The following is a 20,091-nucleotide window of genomic DNA, read 5'->3' as shown; positions in this document are numbered from 1 at the left end:
TATTACACACAAAGTCAGGCCTGCTCTCTGAAGAGGTCAGTATATGGTTCTATAAAAGAAATAAAGAAAAACCAAATTTATTAAGTATGTATCCCAAATACTCACAGATTTTTAAGTCCAACATAAAATCCAACTTCATTGTCATTGATACTTTCTAATTTTTCCTGGTTTGCGATGAAACTGTTGAAAAAGCAAGACAGAAAAATTAGGAAAGTGAATCCTTCCATGGCTTTTGACTGTTCAGAGATCAAGCACTGATGTCTGAAAGTCAGCAGTGATTGCTGACCTACGCAATTAACATTAAGATCTTGTTAGAGCACCTTCAGAGTGAAAGTGCTCCTAAAATATATCCCCATCATTTAAATGGCACTTTCTGGGACAGGGCTGGAGGAGAAACAGTTGAGTTTTACACAGGGGAAATGAAAACTTGCTCACCAAGGAAGCAAATTACCCTGAAGGCACAGTAAATAAAGCTTCATTACAGTGCTACCAAATTCCAGGACATACTTCCCTACCTCACAGATGTCATCACAGCAAAAAGGCCAATTTTAATGGTGGCAGTGGAGTTACTCCCACTTACTGAGGGGGGATCAAACTGCCCTAGCATTTTTTATCATGCTGTTTACATCATCGCTTCTTAAACTGATTTACTCCCTGCTACAAAGTTAGCTTCAGTTCTATTTATTTACAAGGTGTTGCTGTAGGAAAACTGAGAAAAGGGATGCTATACATCATGATGTGACATGTACAAACAGAAATTAAGAAAAAAACATCATAGTATACCAAAGCACTGAATACACTCACATAACATGAATATCTCCTGAACCCCAAAAGGATGTGGGCATGCGAGCTGGTCCTTTATAATATCATCATGTGAGATCTATGAATAACCAGCGACATCCCACAGACTGGAAATTAAAATGTTTTGCAGATAATGCATGGGATGAATATAATCTGAAAAAAAGTCTCACAGTGCAAACCATTCAGTCTACGAAGAAGAAATTGGTGGAAACTGCAATTCAGCTGACATTATGGGCAGAAAAGTAAGCCTGATGTAAGAGATACCTTGCTAATGAGTCCATGCATTTCAAAAGACCACCCAGTCCCAGAAAAACTTACAGATTGGCTTGTATTTTCATGCATATCAAGGACTAACCAAAGATGGAGGTTTTCCTAAAAAGACAGAGTCTTTTTTTGCTATAATAAAACTTGTCTTAATTTTAATACTTAGTTTTTATTTAAAGGGAATTCTGGTGAACCGGAAAGAACTTACATTGCTTTCACAAAGGCAACCCATCTATCTCAGCTGCTGTGTTGGAGAAACCCACTGTGTGCCCAAATCCCAGCAGAAGCTTGAGAATCACAAAAGTTGGGTTGGGCTGTCCTTCAATGCTGCAAAGCTGATTTGGGCTACACTCCTGCCAAGAACCATGAAAAGCAAAAAGTTTCCCCTAATGGATTCAATGTCTCTTGGGAAAAAGAAGAGCAGTAAAAAGACAATGCATGACACTAGACAACACACATTACTACAGGATCATACAACACTTACTGCTCTGCAGGACATTTTAGGAGAAGATCAACACAGTGTACCCATTAAAAGATAATAGAGTCCTCCTTATTTTGTTTCCTTCCTCTTATTTTTTAAGACAATCTGATTTATTCTCTTTGGTTTATTAATCTGTTTTTTTGTTTGTTGGTTGGTAAATTTACGTATTTTGCCAAATAAAAGAAATTAAGTAGTTTATAAAAAACTACAAATTCTTCAATCTGAGAGTATTGCAAGTGAATGATCATACTTCCTCTGAACCTGGCCTGAAGAAGAACTCATGATTTAATTACCACCTTCACTGTCACTTGGACTTCATCATGCTAAAATAAAGCTATGCAAGAGTACCAAAGATACCTTCCTCATTCTGCTCTCAGTGTCCAACCAGCAAGAACCCTGTTAAGACTAGAGAGAGACAGGGAAAAAACAGAAGAGCAGGAACTGAAGAAGATGGACAGAGAAACAGGGAGAAGAGACTCGGAAGAGTAAAATAAAAGAAACTAAGTGACTGGTTTTGCCAGCTGAAGATTAAGCCATCAAAAAACCTCACTCTAACAAACACTGCCGGAACACAGATCCATCACTTAAACACACTTATCACCCATCCAAATCTGACATTACAATTTTAATCAAAAAACATTTAACTAGAACCTCCCACTGTGAGAAGCTCCAGAACTTGATGTAACTTACAGTGCTACACAGAAATATATTAGCATATTACATCCTGTGGTAAGCCTCAGCCAGTGTAAAACAGCTCAGCTCTGAAGTCAATGAAGCTACCATAATTTACATCAGAAGATTTGAGTATGAGCACACAATCTATATAAAAAGATCAGTGTTAGTCCATTAGAGAACAAACCAAAAGGATGATATTTGGGAAGAAGAGGCATGAATTTCCAATCTTTTTTTCCCTTTTCCTTCTCTTGAAGGAAGTTGAGACCCAGAAGAAATTCTGGCTAAGTGCAACCAACTCAAAACAATAGCTGGTCTGCAATGCATTTGTAGAAATACTCGTAGGACAGAATATGACAGGAAAGCAAATTTCACACAGTTGGAAATCCTTGAAGAAAGAATAGGCAAATGTAATTTACCATAAGCAGGTCACGTCCTCTTACACTTCCTCACTTGCTTAACAAGTCTGTTTTAAGTTAAGCCTCTGCAGCTATTTCATAGCAGCAAGAAAGAAAGGAGTTCAGCATGTAGCTGTGCGCTGTAAGAGGAAGTTGCTCTTCTGTTTAATTGAGGGAGGTTTGAAATAAAACTTCTCCATAACTGAAGTCTATTTTTACCTTCTTCACAACTACTGTACCTTGATGTTACTTATCATCAAACATTAATACTCTAAAAGCTCTGACTTGCAGTGGGCGACACTGGGAAATGTAATTTGCCTGCCTGCCCTTAAGAATATCCACCCTAGTCTTTAACTGAACATTTTTATTGTAGCACAGAAGAATAACATCCTGACTCACTGCTGGCTGAAGTCACGTGAAGAACTTGGAAGCTCCCACTGAACATTACAGTAAAGCGCAGCGCCACAAAAACCTGTCAGTATAGTACCCAGTCGGATCACACATATCAGCTCACAAATACCCCTGCCTCTAAACCAAGCCATTGGTTGCCTGCAGTACCACCATTCTGCATCTCCTTCATGAATCATCAGTAAACAATATTTGTTTTCAGGCCTTTAATTTCATCTCCCTTTTGTAAACCACTGATTACTTCTAATAAAGGCATTCAGAATCAGAGACCTGCTGACTGCACATTGCAACCTACTATAACACATTCATCTCAGTACACTTCAGCAGCTATTGAATAATGTCACACATTTATATTTCACCACTTCTGCAACATTCTCAAAAGGATATTTTAAAATCCTATCGTAAAAGAGTTAACTCCTCCAAATAAGTTCTCCTTTAAGAGGATGGTCTTCACTCCTGATCATTATACATATGAAAGACTACAGATATAGTGAAGCAACCCCTGAACCACAAGAGCATGAGAAGGCAAGTTCTGCTCTTTAACGAGGTTAGGTAACTTTGTGCCTCAGTAGCTTAAATAAAGATTTCACTCTAACTTTCAAATCTTTTTCTTAACCTGAAAAAAAACTGCTCAGCAGAAGCATGCCTTCCTTACTATTTTGATTTACTCTATCTTCTCCGGATTCATGTATGTTAAGGTACACTACTCCATTTGGAGCTATTGGGACAGGCTGGAAAACTGGCACACACTAGTCTTAACAACATAGATGCAAGCAAATAACACTGTAATTCAGCTCCAGAAGGATTTCTGTTGCCAGAAAAGTCCCTTTATGGGAAGCATATTTTCTTAACACTCCAAAAAAATAAATCAATTATATGTCCAGATCTGATTCACACAGTTGGGAAAAAAAGTTTTTAAAATTAATAAACATTCCCTGGTGAAACTTTTGAACTTTGGGAAAACTATACTCCAAGTTATTTTTTCACTAAATCTTTAGGGAAAAACGCAGCACACTCCAGACATTGAACTGTCAGTAGATGAATTACCATTTAACGACAGGTCACGTATGTCCCTAGTCTAGACTCCTGTGAGAGCTGTATGGTACCATTGACAATTAAACACTGCAAAGTTCTCTAGAACTGTATTTTCTTACAAAGTCAAATGTCAGACCAAGTTCATCAAAAAGTATGCTAAAACTTAGGGGCACCTAAAACACCTGGGCTGATTTATGGTTATGCATCAAAATCATGCAAAACTTGTAAGCTTTACAAAATACTTGATGAAACTTAGCAGATTCAATTGGTTTCATTTGCAGCCTCTCTGAAATTAAATTTAAAATACTACTCAAGGGGTGTGAACTCCCATAGTTTGAAAATGAAGCATAGAGCTGCACAATGATGCATATCAGGAATGCCAGGCTTCAGACAGATGTAGGGATCAATGACATAATCTCTAGTCAACCAACAAATTTTTCTACATTAGATCAAGCTCCCCCTATGAAGGAAATTAACAGCAAGCAGCGAGCATGATACAGACATCTAGTAATGACAAGTTCTCTGCAGATATATGGCTTACTCCAATTACTTTGTTCTGTTTTGCTGTCTCCATCTGGTACCATCAGTGCCAGATTTCATACAGCCAACCTCAAGAAACTGAACTTCTACTCCTAAAAGAGCATGTCATAACTCAGGAAAGAGGCAGTGTGTCAAGTTTGTCCATCCTGGACTTACCTATTGTTCAGCAATTTTACAGACAGGTACTTGACTCCTTGGATGTCTGGTGTCTCCTGCCAAATTCTGAGCAAGTGCTGTGGTGGTATTGTTTTTTTTTAAACTGTGAATCACTCTGTATTTCACAAAGAGTGAAAAACTGATTGCCACTATCACAGGCTCCTTAAGTCATCCTTCAGGGTATTTTCTTCCTCCTATTTAGAGTATTTAAGCATGAGTCACAGAAGACTACAGGAGGTAGCTCTCCACGTGCAGTACAGCAGTTCTGCAGCTGACATAATTAAATCTGGGATCTTTCTTTACAGCCACAGGCACACCCATTTTTTTGAGCAAACCCTTTACTACACATTCAGATAATGCACTATTCAGAGCAATCTGGAACTCATCTAATGGTCAAGGTCACAAATCACAGTTACCTTCAAGAATTCCCTGTTCTTGATGTGCGGCTCCATCAACTGCCAAGAGACTGTGGGGCTCAGACATTCTGCTCCATGTCAACATGCTATGATTATCCAATTAGTAGTACACAGTTGCCATTGCGAATTGCTTCTCCAACACCATCACCCTGAAAAATTAGTGCCAACCCACCAGCTTGAAGCAGGAGAAAGCAGGAATTCAGTGGATATCCCAGTCCTGCTTTGGTACTGTAGGAGCAGATCCACACTCTTGCTTATGACTGCAAATCCCTGGGAAATGGAAAGCCGACAATATGCCAGCCAACAACCTTAGTTCCCTCTTTACAGTATGCAAACATGAAGGCAAAAGTAAAAATAAATAAATATGTCTGCAATGCAGAGTTTAAGGAAAGAGTTACTATATTTAGAGTCAGGGAAAACAAAACATAGTGCACCCCTGGGCCTACTTACATTTCTGGTTTGGCCTCAAGGTGTTTGTTCTGCTCTCTCCAAATAGCAGACGACCAAATCAAGCAAACTCTCAAGACATTTCATGAAGCTTTCCAGATTTAATATCCATGCCCTTGATGAGCTCCACCTTCAGAATTACTTTTCAAAAATGCATGTAAAGCTTATTTAAGTATTTTTTCCTTTTGGAAACCTGTCCTCCTCCTTAAGCTTCATGAAGTTCATACATCTGATATTTCACCAAGACATCAACTTTTGACATTTTTCCAGAGGACAACTGACAGCTACAGTCTAGTGTTTCCTTAGCAGTGATATTTTGGAAATGTTGATACTCCTTGATATAGACAGAAAGAAGTATCAAGTGGCCAGACAATAACCTATTTATTCAAAAAGGTATGTCTTAATTACTGACCTTATACTTACCTACAACACACATTTTATTCACTATGTATGAAATCGTCCCTGCAGATTGTTAGGAAGAGGCTTAAACTCCTGTACAGTCCTTTTATAATATATACATTAAAAATCACATAACATACAAAAGGAGAGTAGTAAATGTGGCTTTTTATCAGTTCTTGACAGAAAGCAGAGATAAGACCAATCTTTTTTATTATTATTTGGCTTTCAAGAAAGAAAGAGCACCTCAAACGAATAAATAAATACAAACAAATATATGTGACATCTCTTTCTCCTACAGAATCACTCAGTGTGGTGATTCTTCAAAGACCAGTAACACAACCACTCTTTTTCACCAGTTGCATCCGTTACCTTTGTAGCTGTCACTAGCCTTGATGTAAATGAGAATGACAAAACATCAGTAAGACTGCTCCTAACCATCCTTTATGTGAATCTTTTTGGGTCCCCCAGTGAATCAAAACATTAAAGCATCTTGGTTGATGTCAAAACCTTTGAATTGCATTCTTTACAATTACCCATGCTCAGGCAGTGACTGTGTGGAAGGGATATCTTAAGTGAGTTACACATCCTTCAGAGTTAGATAAGCACTTGTTGACATTATGCTTCACAGCATTTTAAATCTTTTTCCTAGCTCCAGGTTTTGACATATTGAGTATTATGTGATTCTTTGATTCAATGTAAGAAATTCCCTCTGAAATTCTCTCAGGATGGCCTTCACCTGACACGTATTCTTTCCACTGCTTGACATTAATTCCTGGCTATATTCAGTTTAAAATTACTGGCTCTAGGAACATCAAATACTCTGTTCAATCTGCTCTGATACTCACTGGAACATCAAGACATATATCCGTACCTGCTCCACTATCCACTGTCCTGTTCACTGCATGCAGTACACCCTATGACAAATAGATCAGAACGTAATACTTCCATATGACAGGGTGAAACTGCAAAACTTAAAGATATCTATTCAAGAAAATCCACCTATAGCCTGTCAATGCATTAAATTATCTGCATAATTTTACTCCTGACATCTCAAAGAATAATTATTTTTCCATAAGCCAGCAAAAATTTTCCTTCTTATGTTTTTATTTAAGTCTTGAGAGTCTCCATATGGTCATAATCTCTACCTTTTTTCTCTGCAATTATTGCACAGAGAACCCAATTGGTAGATGCTTTGCTGGTCCTCAAATGATACCATCTGCTGCCATGGTTCACAACTGATTTCCTATTCTCTTTCCTAAGAACTGTGAAGCATCTCATGTAGCCTTGACCACATATCTGTGTCTTCTTCAAAATGTATCTTGCTTTTAATGGAAAACATCATGAATACAACTTCACATTGTTACTGAAGCATTCCAAAAAGGCTATGGGCTGTATTTTTGACTTTCCATGATACTGCCACTATTGACATCTATCTCAATTTTCTAAGCCCACAACAGGCTGATGCTTTCTGTATGTCAACACCAATCTTACTATTTATATTTAACCCATGCATTTTTCAGAGAGCATTTCAACAGCATTACATTGTTTTTTTGTTGAAGCCTTTCAAAGGCACTTCACTTTTCCACGTTTATTTGCCCTTCACAGCTCTCAATTTCACTTTCTTTTACCACATTTATTTCCATTCTAGTTTCCACCCTGTATAGTCCATTTCTCATTTTAATTGGCCAATCTTTTGAATTTATAGCTTCTTCTATTAGCATTTCTAAAAAAACCACTTTCTTTTCACTTGAGGAATCCTGTTCTTCACTTAATATAAGTAGTTTCTCACTTGCACTGCATATATTAGCATAATGATGTGTTTATTACACTTCCTGCACATTTGTTAGTATCCAGAGTATCTCTAATACTAGTGCTGACTGCCACATTGCTGCCACTGTTTCCATAACTTTCCATGTTCTTGTTCTTAGTCAGTTTGATATTAGGAAAACTCTCCCTTGCAGTGGCACATGCAGACTAGCATCCTATATCTGTCTTTCAGGTTTCTTTTTGTATCACTGTTTGCTCTGCTGCCTGACATAGACGTATTGCTTCTTCTAGAGTGAGATCAACTTTATTTAAAAACCTACTTGTGGTTGTCTTTATTGTTACACTTAAGGAAAATACACTCTTTTGTATGCATTAGTTTTCCAATTTAATATCATTTCAAGCCTTAGATCATCTTCTCTACCATTTCCCCTTCAAACTAAACTCTTACTCTGCATGTACCTATTCATAAGGTGACATCTTTTGCTACAGTAGTCTTTAAACTTTTTCAGTATTTCTGCAAAGCTGCCTTCTCCTTATCCACCAATACTTCCACAGAGTTCTCCGTTTACCTTTACAGCTACTGTTCCCATCACTGCTTATGAGTAGAGTACTATTTTGCTCATCCACCAGCCTGTTTCTCCCTGTGGTTTTCATGAACACACCACAGCACTGCACACACCTTCTTCCAGCACTCCTCCAACCTACACACCTTTGCAGCATTCTCCCCACTCCAGGATGTGCACAGTGAATGAAGATTCCACTTGCAATTATACAAGATCAAGCAAACCAACCTCCAACTGTCAGCAGTAAACCTTACACTTCAGATAACCCCTGTGAAGAACAAAACTGCTTCAAAGTAAGCTGTCCATTAAAAGTTGTGAGAATATGCAGAAGTGCTCTACAGCTGTGCGTACAACCAGACCAAGAAAACAGAAGAAAAACTACCCTGTCTCCATGCAGACCTGAATGCCACTGGAGGGCTGGGAGAAACGTTCAGGGCAGGAAGGATCGACAGTCTTTCCTCCACACACACCCACCTCCAGGACAAGTGGTATCTATTTCTGCAGCTGTGCCACCTAGGTCCCCCAGATGGCACAGGCTCCAGGCAACAAGACAGTCACTGCACACAAACATGGTCTGGGATCTTCAGTGATGTCTATGGCAGAAGGAATACCCAGCATCAGTATTTTTCTATTTAGGTACCTTGATGTCATGTGGATTTGTGCCAATTCAAAATGTCTGTAAATTGCTTTGAATCTAACCTGAAAAGTTTAAACTTTTGTGTATGTGTGTAATACACAGTGTTCAAAAGATACTTATATTGTTACCACTCTAAACAGTAAACACTCCAGCATATGCTTAGTCCCATGAGCTTAACATAACTGCCCTTAGCAGAAGAGTACGGTGTATGTGTTTATCAGGTTAGGATCACAGTATGCATAATGTGCCCAAACCCTGTTTCTAAATATTAGGAAAAAGCAAGACTGGAGGGAGGGAGTGAGAGGGAGATGAATATGTAATAGACAATTCACACACCTGTGGGGGGGGCAGAATTTTATCTTCCTGAACTTGACCCATATTCACCAAACAGATTCACCTGCTAAAAAAAAAAAAAAAAAAAAAAAAAAAAAAAAAAGTGTCCATGTGAAGTAGAAGACCACAGATTTGGAAAAAAAAATGCTGAAAAAATGCTCCAGTGTCATCCAGGGGTACCAGATTCAATTCCTTCCTCTCTCTAAGGGAATGCGATCTCATGTCTCAGAAGATACCATACTATAAAGCAACCTGAGAGAGGGTAGTCTCAACTTTACCTGTTCATGCTGTTCTAATTTTTGCTGTAATTGAACACTCAGTGGAGCAGAAGCAGGACCCAGGTGTCCTGCTACACAAATAAGTGCCACAGTTGCTTAGCTAAATAGACTGTTCTGCACATTTAAATACTCCATGCCAAGTAAGGCAACTCAGATGGGAAGAATCAAGGCAAAGGCCAAACGTGTACACCGTACAGGACAGTAGCTGAGATTTGACATGCAAGACCTTTGTTTAGACCCATGGTCTACTTGAAGTGGAGCAGCTCATCACATGCGCTGCTGAAATGGTCCATCTGAGACCACAAAAACCTCTTAACTCCACAACTTGATCCTCCTCACTAAAACAAAGGTCTTGCTTTTTCCACTCCCAGTGGACAAACTCCCCTAGGTTTCCTTACACTCAGTGGAGAGAGAAGGGAATGTCTCCATCGGGTAATTTGCAGTAGGAACCTAATTTAGCCTCCTGAATCACTTCCTGGAAGAAGTGAGCTTTCCATTGCTGGCAGGAGAGTAGCCAGCTGAGTTAAGTACCTTTGTTACATAGTTCATGAGAAGTTGCCAGATTTTAAATGCTGAGGCCTGGGACAGTCCCAGACATGATTTATCAAGTCCAGCGCATGACACCCACAGCACATGCTGTGAAAAGTCCCCCAGTCCATGACCGGTAAGCCTGACATGCCCAGTATGGGCACATGATTTCTACACATATGCTCACTGTGCTGTCTGGCATTCAGAAAATCAGGCAGTTGTTGCAGAAGAATGAGAAAAGTCACGTCCTTCATATGAAACACCACATCTGACTGTGCAATGTGGGACATGCGTGCTTCACAAGATATCTGCTGAATACAGCCTTAATTATTGTTACATATACGGTTAGGATTAAAAAAAAAGGTAAGAATAATTTCATCTAAATCTGAAACTGGAAGTCTTTTGGCCCAACTGTCAAACCAAGAGGAAATATAGGTGACTTGCCCAGCCCGAAGTACAGCTCATTGTCAGACTCTCCCATTAGGACCTCTGAAACATTGCCATTTCATTGCTTTTCTGTTTCAGCAATGGACTAACTTTAATTACAGTTTTACCCACATCTGACAACTATATACAGTGAGACTTATATCCTCATTGGACCAGCACAAACTTCTGTAATGGCTGCAGCTTCTACATTTTTGTACACAGAGATGTAGGTTCATTTCAATACAGAACCATTTAAAGCCTTGTAAAAGAGCCCTCTAAAATACTTGATCTCAACTTCCTCTTGCCTCAACATATTCAGTCTTCACACAGTAGGAAAACACTTGAGTGCCAGGCCAAGATGCAAGTCAAAAACACATCAAATAATAGAGCAACAGGCCCATTCTCTTCCAAATTTAAAACAAGACAATGCTTGAATCAACTTCTTTTCATCCTTCACAGACATCCTCTAAACTACTCTACCCTGGTGAAACGCTAATTCCAGCCAGTTTTGTCACTGCCTTTAACAAGGCCAGAATCTCACCCTCGGCTTCCCCCTGAAATAAAAGGCACATAAGTACCTTGTTGGATCAGGACCAGCTGCTTTAGCAAAAGGCTGGTTCAAGTCACACCATTCAGAGATTACAATCTCTTTAAGTGCCTCTGAAAGTGCCTCGAGCCTTTAGCCTGCTTTGTTCCACTTTCTGTTACTTCTGCAAAAAAACAAAATCCACTTCTTCAAGCCTTGTCTAGGAACCAAAGAGCACTGATCCGAAATGTGATCTTCAAGAGTATATCCTACCGATGACGACACAAGCCAGAAACAGGAATAGCTGAATTGGTAATAATATATTTTTGTTTCTGCTATAATGTCTGTTGATGATCCAATTCAGTGCAGGTAATTTTTTTACAGAAAAAAAAAAAAAAAGCAGATTCACAACAGAATTTCCTTGGCATGGCTCCTTTCCCGTAAGTCCATTATGACTGTGCAATGTTACGGTTAATAGTACCTATGTAAAAAGCAGCATCTCCCTATGCATATTTCAGGAAAGGGAGTAGTTCAGTTTGCTTTTTGCATTTTCTGACAATATAGGTGACAATCAAACAGGAATTAAAGTGCACCCCAATTATATTTTATTTTAACAGCAGCTATGTGCCTATATACATCTGGATGAAGAGATCTTGGCAAACGTGAAGTGTCCAGTAAAAGAGCATATTCCCATTCCAGGCAGAGCAGGCTTTCAAACCTCTACAAATTTATTTCTCCATTTGAAATATATGTAAATCAATGGATTTATACAACGAGTGCTTCATTTTTTAAAGGACGGCTTTCAAAGAGAGGTTTTTTCATATGTAACAAGCTTAATATACATTTAACATAAATAAAACATTGAGACGGTTTTAGACTTCTCTGCTCCATTTTTCAGCTTTTATTGTTCTTCATTACCTGCTACAATCACCAAGCTTGGGCAAGGGTATTTGGATGTCCACCTTCATTAATATACTGTTAGACACTCATGCAGTGACAGATAACAAACATGGAAGAAAGGGAACTGCAATTCAGTGAGGGAGGTCCCTCTTACTTTAAAATGAAATTCAAAATAAGGGCTTTGTTTAGTTATGTACAAGTTTTTGCTTTACAGTTATATGGGATCTAAAATCTTGCTAAGCTACTTTCTCCCTTACACTGTCAGCATAAAAATAATGAAGAAAAAATAGAACCTGAGAAATCTGGAAAATGCCAGCCTAAAGATATCTCAGGCTGGCCTGCTGGGCCCTCTGTTTTCTCATTAGTATGGAAAGAAGTAGAAGTTTCTTGAAAACAATGTCTTCAAGACCATATTCTTAAATTCATACAAATAGTTTTCATTTTAGCATATAAATCCCAAACCTCTCTCAAAACTCTTGAGAACAGAGACATAGACATAGAGGGAGAGGGCAGTGTTTTGATAGCCTAGCCATGAGCACCTTCTGAAGGATGCTACCCTCCTTCAGCATAAGCTGTTTTGCCTCAGCCTGGTGGAGTCAGTCACAGTGGAGACTCCAAGGAGCTCCATCAGTCCTCATCAACTGGAATGTCAACAACTGAAATAAGCCATGTTTCTGGGAGAAAAAAAAAATAGAAAAAATAATGCCACTATACACAAAACTCAATGCTTTGTGATATTTGGAGTATTTTTAGACCCTAGAAATTACAAAACTGACTCTTTTAAAGTGTATATTCAGCTCACCTTAGCCAATTACCCACATCTTTAAAGGAAGATAAAAAAGATGAATTCCTAAAAGCAGCAATTATATCACCACTGTCCAAAACCCCTTTTATATTTGTAGCCTGATGCCTCGTGTTTTATTACACAATCCCAAGTCACCAGAAATAACTTTTCAATCCAGCCAAACCATGCGATGCTGCACAGCCAAAAGCTGTTTTGAGGAAGAAGGGGCTGGGGGCTGGAGGAGCCTTGTAGACAGTTTTATATTATATTAAATCTACAACAGCCTAGAAATCTAAAATGAAAAAGACCCAAAATAACAACAGCTCTGAGCTTCGTATGAATTTAAACATGCCTTTTTTTTTTTTAGCACAAGCTCACATGACTTGTTAAATAATTTACTCTATAAATTACTTATCCTGTCTTACTTATTAACAATTCTAGAGTGCTTTAGATAGCTCCAATAGAAATTTATTTTGTGGTTTTGAAATGTACGCAATACACAATCACCTCTCCTTTAATAGGCAAGAGCTTAAAAGTCACCCACTATTTTGTGGGCAACCAGGTCCTCCTGAAATACACCAATTAATTTCAAATCCCATTCACCTGAATACTCATAAGTCAACATATTAATGACTTGATATCAGAACTGTGAAACTAGGCCTGGAATATGCTTGCATTGCAGAAAGACACTCTGAAATCAAAGTCTTTGAAGAGTGATATACTAACAGTACATTTTACATAATAAGAAAGTATTGGCCCATCCTTTTAAAGGAAGTCCTGATGACTTTAAACAGTATTCATTTACTATTGATTAGTATTTTTGCTCACCCAGGACTACTTGTTTGCTATTGTGCCTACAAGGCATGAATTTAACAATACTTACATACTCCCTTTGCTCTCACCACTCTTGGTCCTTGGCTCTTAATGCAAGCGCAATGTGAGCTCGAATGACTGATACCATGATTTTAATGCAGGATCTCATTCTGGAGTTCAATTTATCTCTAATAATATCAAAACTACCAAACAATTACTACCATTCAGCTCTGTTATGATAAGTGATTTTAGCAATGGCACATGCTTTCCAGATAAGGAAAGCCAATTGTATGAACCTAAAATCTTGTTAGAACAGAATTTTCAAAATCTGTCTTTTATTTGTCTTAATAGAAAACTACACAAGAACAACTAGTTAGGGAAAAGGTAAGGAAGATGACTAAGAAAAGCACTAGGCATAAATACTTTTATGCCCTCCCACACCAAGTTTCATCAGCTGGCCGTCACAGGGCTGATGCAGAAGTGCTCAGGGTGTCTTTCCACTGCTGTTGGTAGATTTGGGTGCTGGATGCATCCAGGAATCAAGAAATAGCTGGACTGGGAGACGAGTGTTTATTCAGCTCTACGCTGCAATTTACCTACAGGTCAAAACAGAGCTGAAGCACCAGATATCTAGTGGTGGAGGCTACCCGATGTGTGGGACCACAGCTCTGTTACTCCGACCAGCACCACCCCAGCTTTCTCTCCCACCTCTCGAAGGAAAGGGGAAACCCTCGCTGCCCGCTTACATCCTGCAAGCTGTGTGCCATCCACTTGGCCCACAGCCAAGCCTCTGCACCACCGTGGGTTTCACATGCCTTCCCTAACCATGCAGTTATCCTAACACTCCAGTACACGAGGCCTCAGTGAGGATCTAGAGTCAGCCCACATGCCCTGCTTGCTTGTCAGTGTTTTGCCTGGGACTGCAGGATCCACTCCTGTCAGGAGCAGGTTGTGAGCAGCAAATGAAGGATTGCTTTCAATAGAACGCAGGAAATACATGGGAATAAATTACTAGAAATTAAGTGTCTTTTCCTCTTCTCTTACTTGTACCAAGAATGATTCTACCAGAGACCAATGGAACTGTGCTCCTCTTATCTACAACCCACATAATGAAAAATCAGTCCTGAAGCTTCCCAAGTAAAATACAGTGTTCTGGTCTCTTAAACTTGTTTCTTAGCTAGTATATTTCCACAGTCTGTATCTACATATTATAAGTGCTTCTCTGCATATTTACTGTTTACTGAGCTCCCACAGTGAAATAAAGTGGCAGCTAGTGCCGTCCGATTCTTAATTTATGCCTGTAAACTAATTAAAGAGTCTCTGTGTTTTATGTTGAAAGTACGCATGAAAAAACCATCCTAAATACGTGCAACAGCATCTCCTGAGAAATCCATGACTCAAAATTATTTTTAGATCACCAAACACAACAACGTGCAATGTCACAGAATGATACAGTAAAAATTCAAAAGAAATGCAAATACAGTGATGCTCAAAAAACACAGGAAAATGAACACCAAAAGCATCAGAGCAAAATTACTAGACATTCTTTAAGTTGATCATGGCTGGAATACATATTTGCATGTGTGTTTCCTCCCCTGGCCTTTTAAACAGAGTTAAATTCTAGAGGGGGATTGCTCTTTTACCTCCAAATTGAACATACTGGAAAATAGCACCAGCAAAGCCTACGAAGATAAGCAGAGATGCATAGCTGAAAGCAATTTTTTCTTTTCCTAGTGTAGCAATCCACCAAATATTAAACACACATCTAAAACAGTAACTGTTGTAACAGCAAGTCTGTTTCTTTACCACAAGTCCTAAAAGTCTACCAAAGGTAAGCCATGTATGAGAAGTAGAAATTCCTGTCTCCAAACACACATGGGGGAATGCAGCAAATTGACTTCAGCAAACTGCAGAAAGGTAGCCCAAAGGGTATGGTTTAATCTAAAATCATTCATTATTTCACAGTATATTATTTCTAAAGGAAATTGGAAAGGAGAAGAAGGATGGAGAATGCAAACAGTAAATGTAAATCTGTATAGAGCTGGGGGGAAGTATTCTGATATCTTTTTCATTAAGTGTCACGGAAAACAATCCAGAAACCATAGGGTTTGGAAAATATGGAGATAGACGTAACAGCTTGAGAAGGTTTTCTTCCCCAGATCTATCATATGCAGGTCCAGTGCCCAAATTTTTTGCTCAAGAGCCTTTGCAGCTTTTCTCTGGCAGCATCTGTGGATGCCACAGAGCAGACAGCTGTGAAACGATGCAGGATTTAAGAAGCAAAGCTACAGAACTCTCTCACCGAATATCATATGCAAGCAAACGAGGATGGAAGCAACACATGGGTAAGGCAGAAATTAAAAAACAAACAAACAAACAAACAAACAAACAACAACTTTCTGCAGCTTCCTCACTATTAATAAGGGTTTCCTAATCCTCTAGCATTTGCTGGAGACAGCACAATGCTCATTCCTCTGCAGGCTTAGTATTTCTCCTTCCAGCCATCTCACTGAGAAGGGCAAAGCAGGCTCGCATGCCTATGGGGAAGATAGTTTGCTGTCCCTTCCACCAGAATCTGCCGCATCATCTCCCTTTCTATCCTTTATTTTTGGTTGGTTGACCGTGAGGATTTTTTTAACAGAAAAAGCGTACAGGAGAGATAGGGAGGGAGGGCGGGAGAGAGCCACCCTCCAAAACTCTCGGTTCGCAGGAATAAACACAGGGCGATAAAGTACAGGAATTAATAAAATAACACACACACACACACACACACCCCCTTCCAGATCAGCTGCGGCCGCAGAGTGAGATCTGGGCGATGCGCTCCGCACGGCCAGTGCCAGACCACGGCTCGCCGTCCCGATCCCCGGCTGCCCCGCGGGATCCCCGCGCCGATCTGCCGCCGCACCGCCCGTCCCGCTCCCCGTGAACCGCATCGCGGGCCATTAGGATTCATCACCTTCAGTGGGCTGGCAGCGGAATCTCTCTGAAGTCTCGTTCAAATTAAATCACACCCGGCCGTCAGGCTTCCTGCCACCCCATCTGCCCGCGGAGCAAGTGCCTTTCGGCACGGTTGAGTTCCCTGCCGCTCCCTCCCGCAGCGTCCCCCAGACGCCCCGTCCCGCCAGCCCCTGCTCTCGGGCCGGACCGTACTCACATCTCGGTGACATTGTCGCCGTCGGCGCTCCCCTGCGGCACGGGGAAGGAGGCGATACCCGGCACCGGCTCCGCGCACCAGATCCGCCAGGAGCTGCAGCGGCAGGACGCGGGGCAGCCTAGCGCGCCCCGCCAGCAGCCCAGCACCAGGCAGCACAAGCCCCACAGCCGCGCCAGGCCGGGTCCCGGCCTCCGCCGCCAGGACACCATGCTGACCCCGCTCACTCCAGCGCTGCCCCGACGGCCTCCTCCTGCTCCCGCTGCAGCCGCCGCCGCCGCCGCTGTTGCCGGAGCGCACGCCCGCAGGGTGCACAGCCTTCCGCGGCTCAGGCGGGCACCCCGCGACTGGGGCTCACATGGGCGCGCCGCAGCCACTGCCGCAGCCACAGCCGCCCCGCGGCGCTGCCCGCCCCGAGGACTCCGGGAGGCGGCGGGAGCTGGGGCCGGACGCTGCGGCGGGTCTGAGGCTGAGAGGGTAGAGGGAGCCGCTGGCGCGAAGCGGCACCTGCCCCTGGCCCCGCGGGCTGGCGGGCGAACAGCGGCACCGCCTTGGTCCTCTTGGCGGCTCCCGATGATGCTGCAAAACCCACGGAGCGGCGGGGGCAGGTGGCGGAGGCTGCGCTGCTACCTGCGGGGGCTCGGGCAGCCGCTGCCCGCCGGAGGGAGGGAAGGAGAGAAAGAGGGAGGCACAGCCCTCGGCAGCGTCGGCGGGGCTCGGAGAGCCGTGCTCGCCTCTTTACGCACCGTCGCCTCCTCCTTCCAGTTGATAATAAAGCAGCCCCGGCTCCTGCTCCAGCCCAAGCTAGGGAGCTGCCGGCAAAGTGACGTGAGGCTGACGCAGAGAGGGGCAGAAACTCCACAAAATGAGCCTGAAAACCGAAAAAAAAAAAAAAAAAAAAAAAAAAGAGAGAGAGAGAAGGGGAAAAAAAAAAAAAAGACAAAAGCAACACGGGCGGAGGGAGGGGGAGCGAAGGGAGGGTGACGGAGAGCAGATACCAATAGGCACTCTGCGCCTGAGCCTTCAGACGCTCTCACACACGCTCACGCGCGCGCGCACCCCGCCGCCGATGCGGGCTGGGAGTCCCGCCGGGACGCCTCGCCGAGGGACCCCAGGCGTCTCCGCCAGGGCGAGACCTCCCCATCGCGGGATAACGAGGGTGTTGCGAGAGCCCCGGGAGGCGGTGGACCCTGAAAGGCCCCCCTCGAATCGCCTTGCCCTTCCTGGCACGGCTCCGCAGTCGAGGACGTTGCCTTTCCCTCCGCCACCCCCGGGGTGCGGGCTTTCCGCAGCAAGGCTGGTGCGCGGAGCCTGCCGCAGAGTCGGGCGATGGGCGCTCCGCAGGCGCCACCGCGCGTCCCGCCGCCGCCGTGCACCGCGCTCCCTGTGACCCTATGGACCAGTGCCCTGCTCCGAGGCTCGGAGAAGGAGCAAGAAGTCACCGTTTCCCTGCGGTGAGCCTGTGGCTAGCGTGACTGACAGATGTTTATCACATATTCCCAGATGCAAAATAGCAGCAGATCTGGGGAACTGGACCTAGTGACAGTGTTCATCCTTTGCCGTTTCTGTCCTGATAAATGACAGGCAGTCCTGACTTTGTGTTTGCAGAGTGTTCAGTTGCCACTATACCACTATACCCAAAGTCGGTGGTGGTCCTTTCTTATCTAATTACTCAAGCTGAGTACTTCGAAATGAGTAAATCATGGTGAATTAAGAAAGAAACTCATAGCTGTACCTAGCTGGAACACTATCAGGCAATGAGTGAAGACTAGATAAAGAGACATAATTGAAAATATTGTCATTCATGGTGTCAGACATGGACAAAATTTAGTGGAAACATAAGTAAAATTGTTACATAGATACATTTCTTCAACACAGAATATATATCATCCTTACAAAGTTCAGCACTTCGTCCTTTCTAAATAAAACTCAAGGAAAATCAAGGAAGTCCTAACGAATAACAAAGCAGAATAAAAAAATGGAAGTACCATAAAAAATACTGTTCAAGTGAAAGGCATTTTGTCTGGACGTAATACAAAATTGGTAAAAAGGGCATTAATAGCTTTAAAATATTTCTCAAAATAGAAATACTCATAGAAGGATAACAAGATAAAAAAAAATTCATGGAATGACTTTCTACAGGAAAGTGTTTAAAAGAAAAAGACAGAAAAATTAATTGCATAAACTGCAATAATATTCCGCTTTCAAAAAACCTTGAGAAAGTCCTTGATGCAGGACAGAAGTGCAAAACCTTGTTAAGTTGCTGCAAATCCTGTATGACTGTCCTCCAGCCACATCTGCTTACAACTTAGAAAAATATGCTTAATTTTCCCTCTCTCCACCTGATGAACACAAAGACATCAGCTCTTTAAGGCAACAAATACTCATCATAATTCTACCAGTGATTTCATGACAATGAGCTCACAGATGTCTGATCAGATATAGGCAGATACATCTTATGTCTTTATTTTCTATGATTCTGGGTAACTGAGAGGTTGTCAAAGAAGTTTCAGATAAAACCATGCACTTGGATCAACTTGGTTAATCAGATATTTCAGTAGTGTGGGACGAGTAAAGTTCTGTATATGTGACCTTGAACTTGTAAGGACTGCAGGGTTAAGTGTTAAATAGCGCTAGAGCACACACTCAGAAAGGGGTGTCACCACTTGTTGTGGCAAAAGTCTGTTTACATTTTCTGCTACTCAAATATATTTCTCACAAGAGTGTTGCTGAGTTGTACAGTAATCAGGTCTTAGAAGGGCTAGGACTTACCCACATGGGTTTTCTGTGACAGTGCAAAAATGACCAGGTATGAAAACATGTTTGTAAAATACCAAATTCTGTTGAATGTCCTAAATCAACATTTTATCAATATAGATTGGGTGGAGAATGTAGGAGGATGACAAACTGAAAGCGTAGTATGCTGATCACCAGAGTTGACAAAATGAAAGCTAGGGAATAGTCCACCAAGAAATACCATTTCTGGCCTACTGGGGGAAACAGCAGCTCTTTCAATAGGCACAGCTAGATGCTCTGTGTGTTTTAATTCTAGGTTTACAAAAGGATAGCTGTTCAAAGAATTGCTGTCGTAAGTTGTGACTTCGTTTCTACATAGATAAGTTTTATTTATAAATGTAACAACATTCTTCTATGGTACTTCTCACAGATTAACAAAAGTAGAAAACAACTTCAAATACTCAAATACTTCCTATGAACCATTACTTAAAAGAGAGCCACAACTAAACCACTGGAGACAAGTAGCTTTCTGGTAATGCTGTAAGAGCAGTCATCATGCTAAAGATGGTACAACTAGAACAATGATGGAACTATGACTAAGCTATAGAGTGTGATGAGAGGGCTAGAAAATA

The 20,091-nt window shown here is 41.6% G+C and overlaps 1 protein-coding gene across 1 annotated transcript in view; it reads right to left on the bottom strand.

Moving 5' to 3' along the window:
* NTRK2 (neurotrophic receptor tyrosine kinase 2) overlaps window positions 1–16,935 on the bottom strand; it is a gene marked incomplete at both ends in the record, with an annotated part of 206,472 nt that extends 189,537 nt beyond the window's left edge. The window contains 2 exons of the mRNA XM_080637065.1: window positions 106–180; window positions 16,727–16,935. Of these exons, the coding sequence (XP_080493191.1) occupies window positions 106–180; window positions 16,727–16,935 (284 nt within the window). The remainder of the gene's footprint in view (window positions 1–105; window positions 181–16,726) is intronic.
* Window positions 16,936–20,091: the final 3,156 nt, after the last annotated feature.

This window comes from Psittacula echo (genome assembly GCF_963264785.1).
Source record: "Psittacula echo genome assembly, chromosome: Z".
Taxonomy (NCBI): domain Eukaryota; kingdom Metazoa; phylum Chordata; class Aves; order Psittaciformes; family Psittacidae; genus Psittacula; species Psittacula echo.
This window is presented reverse-complemented; position numbering and strand designations above follow the sequence as displayed.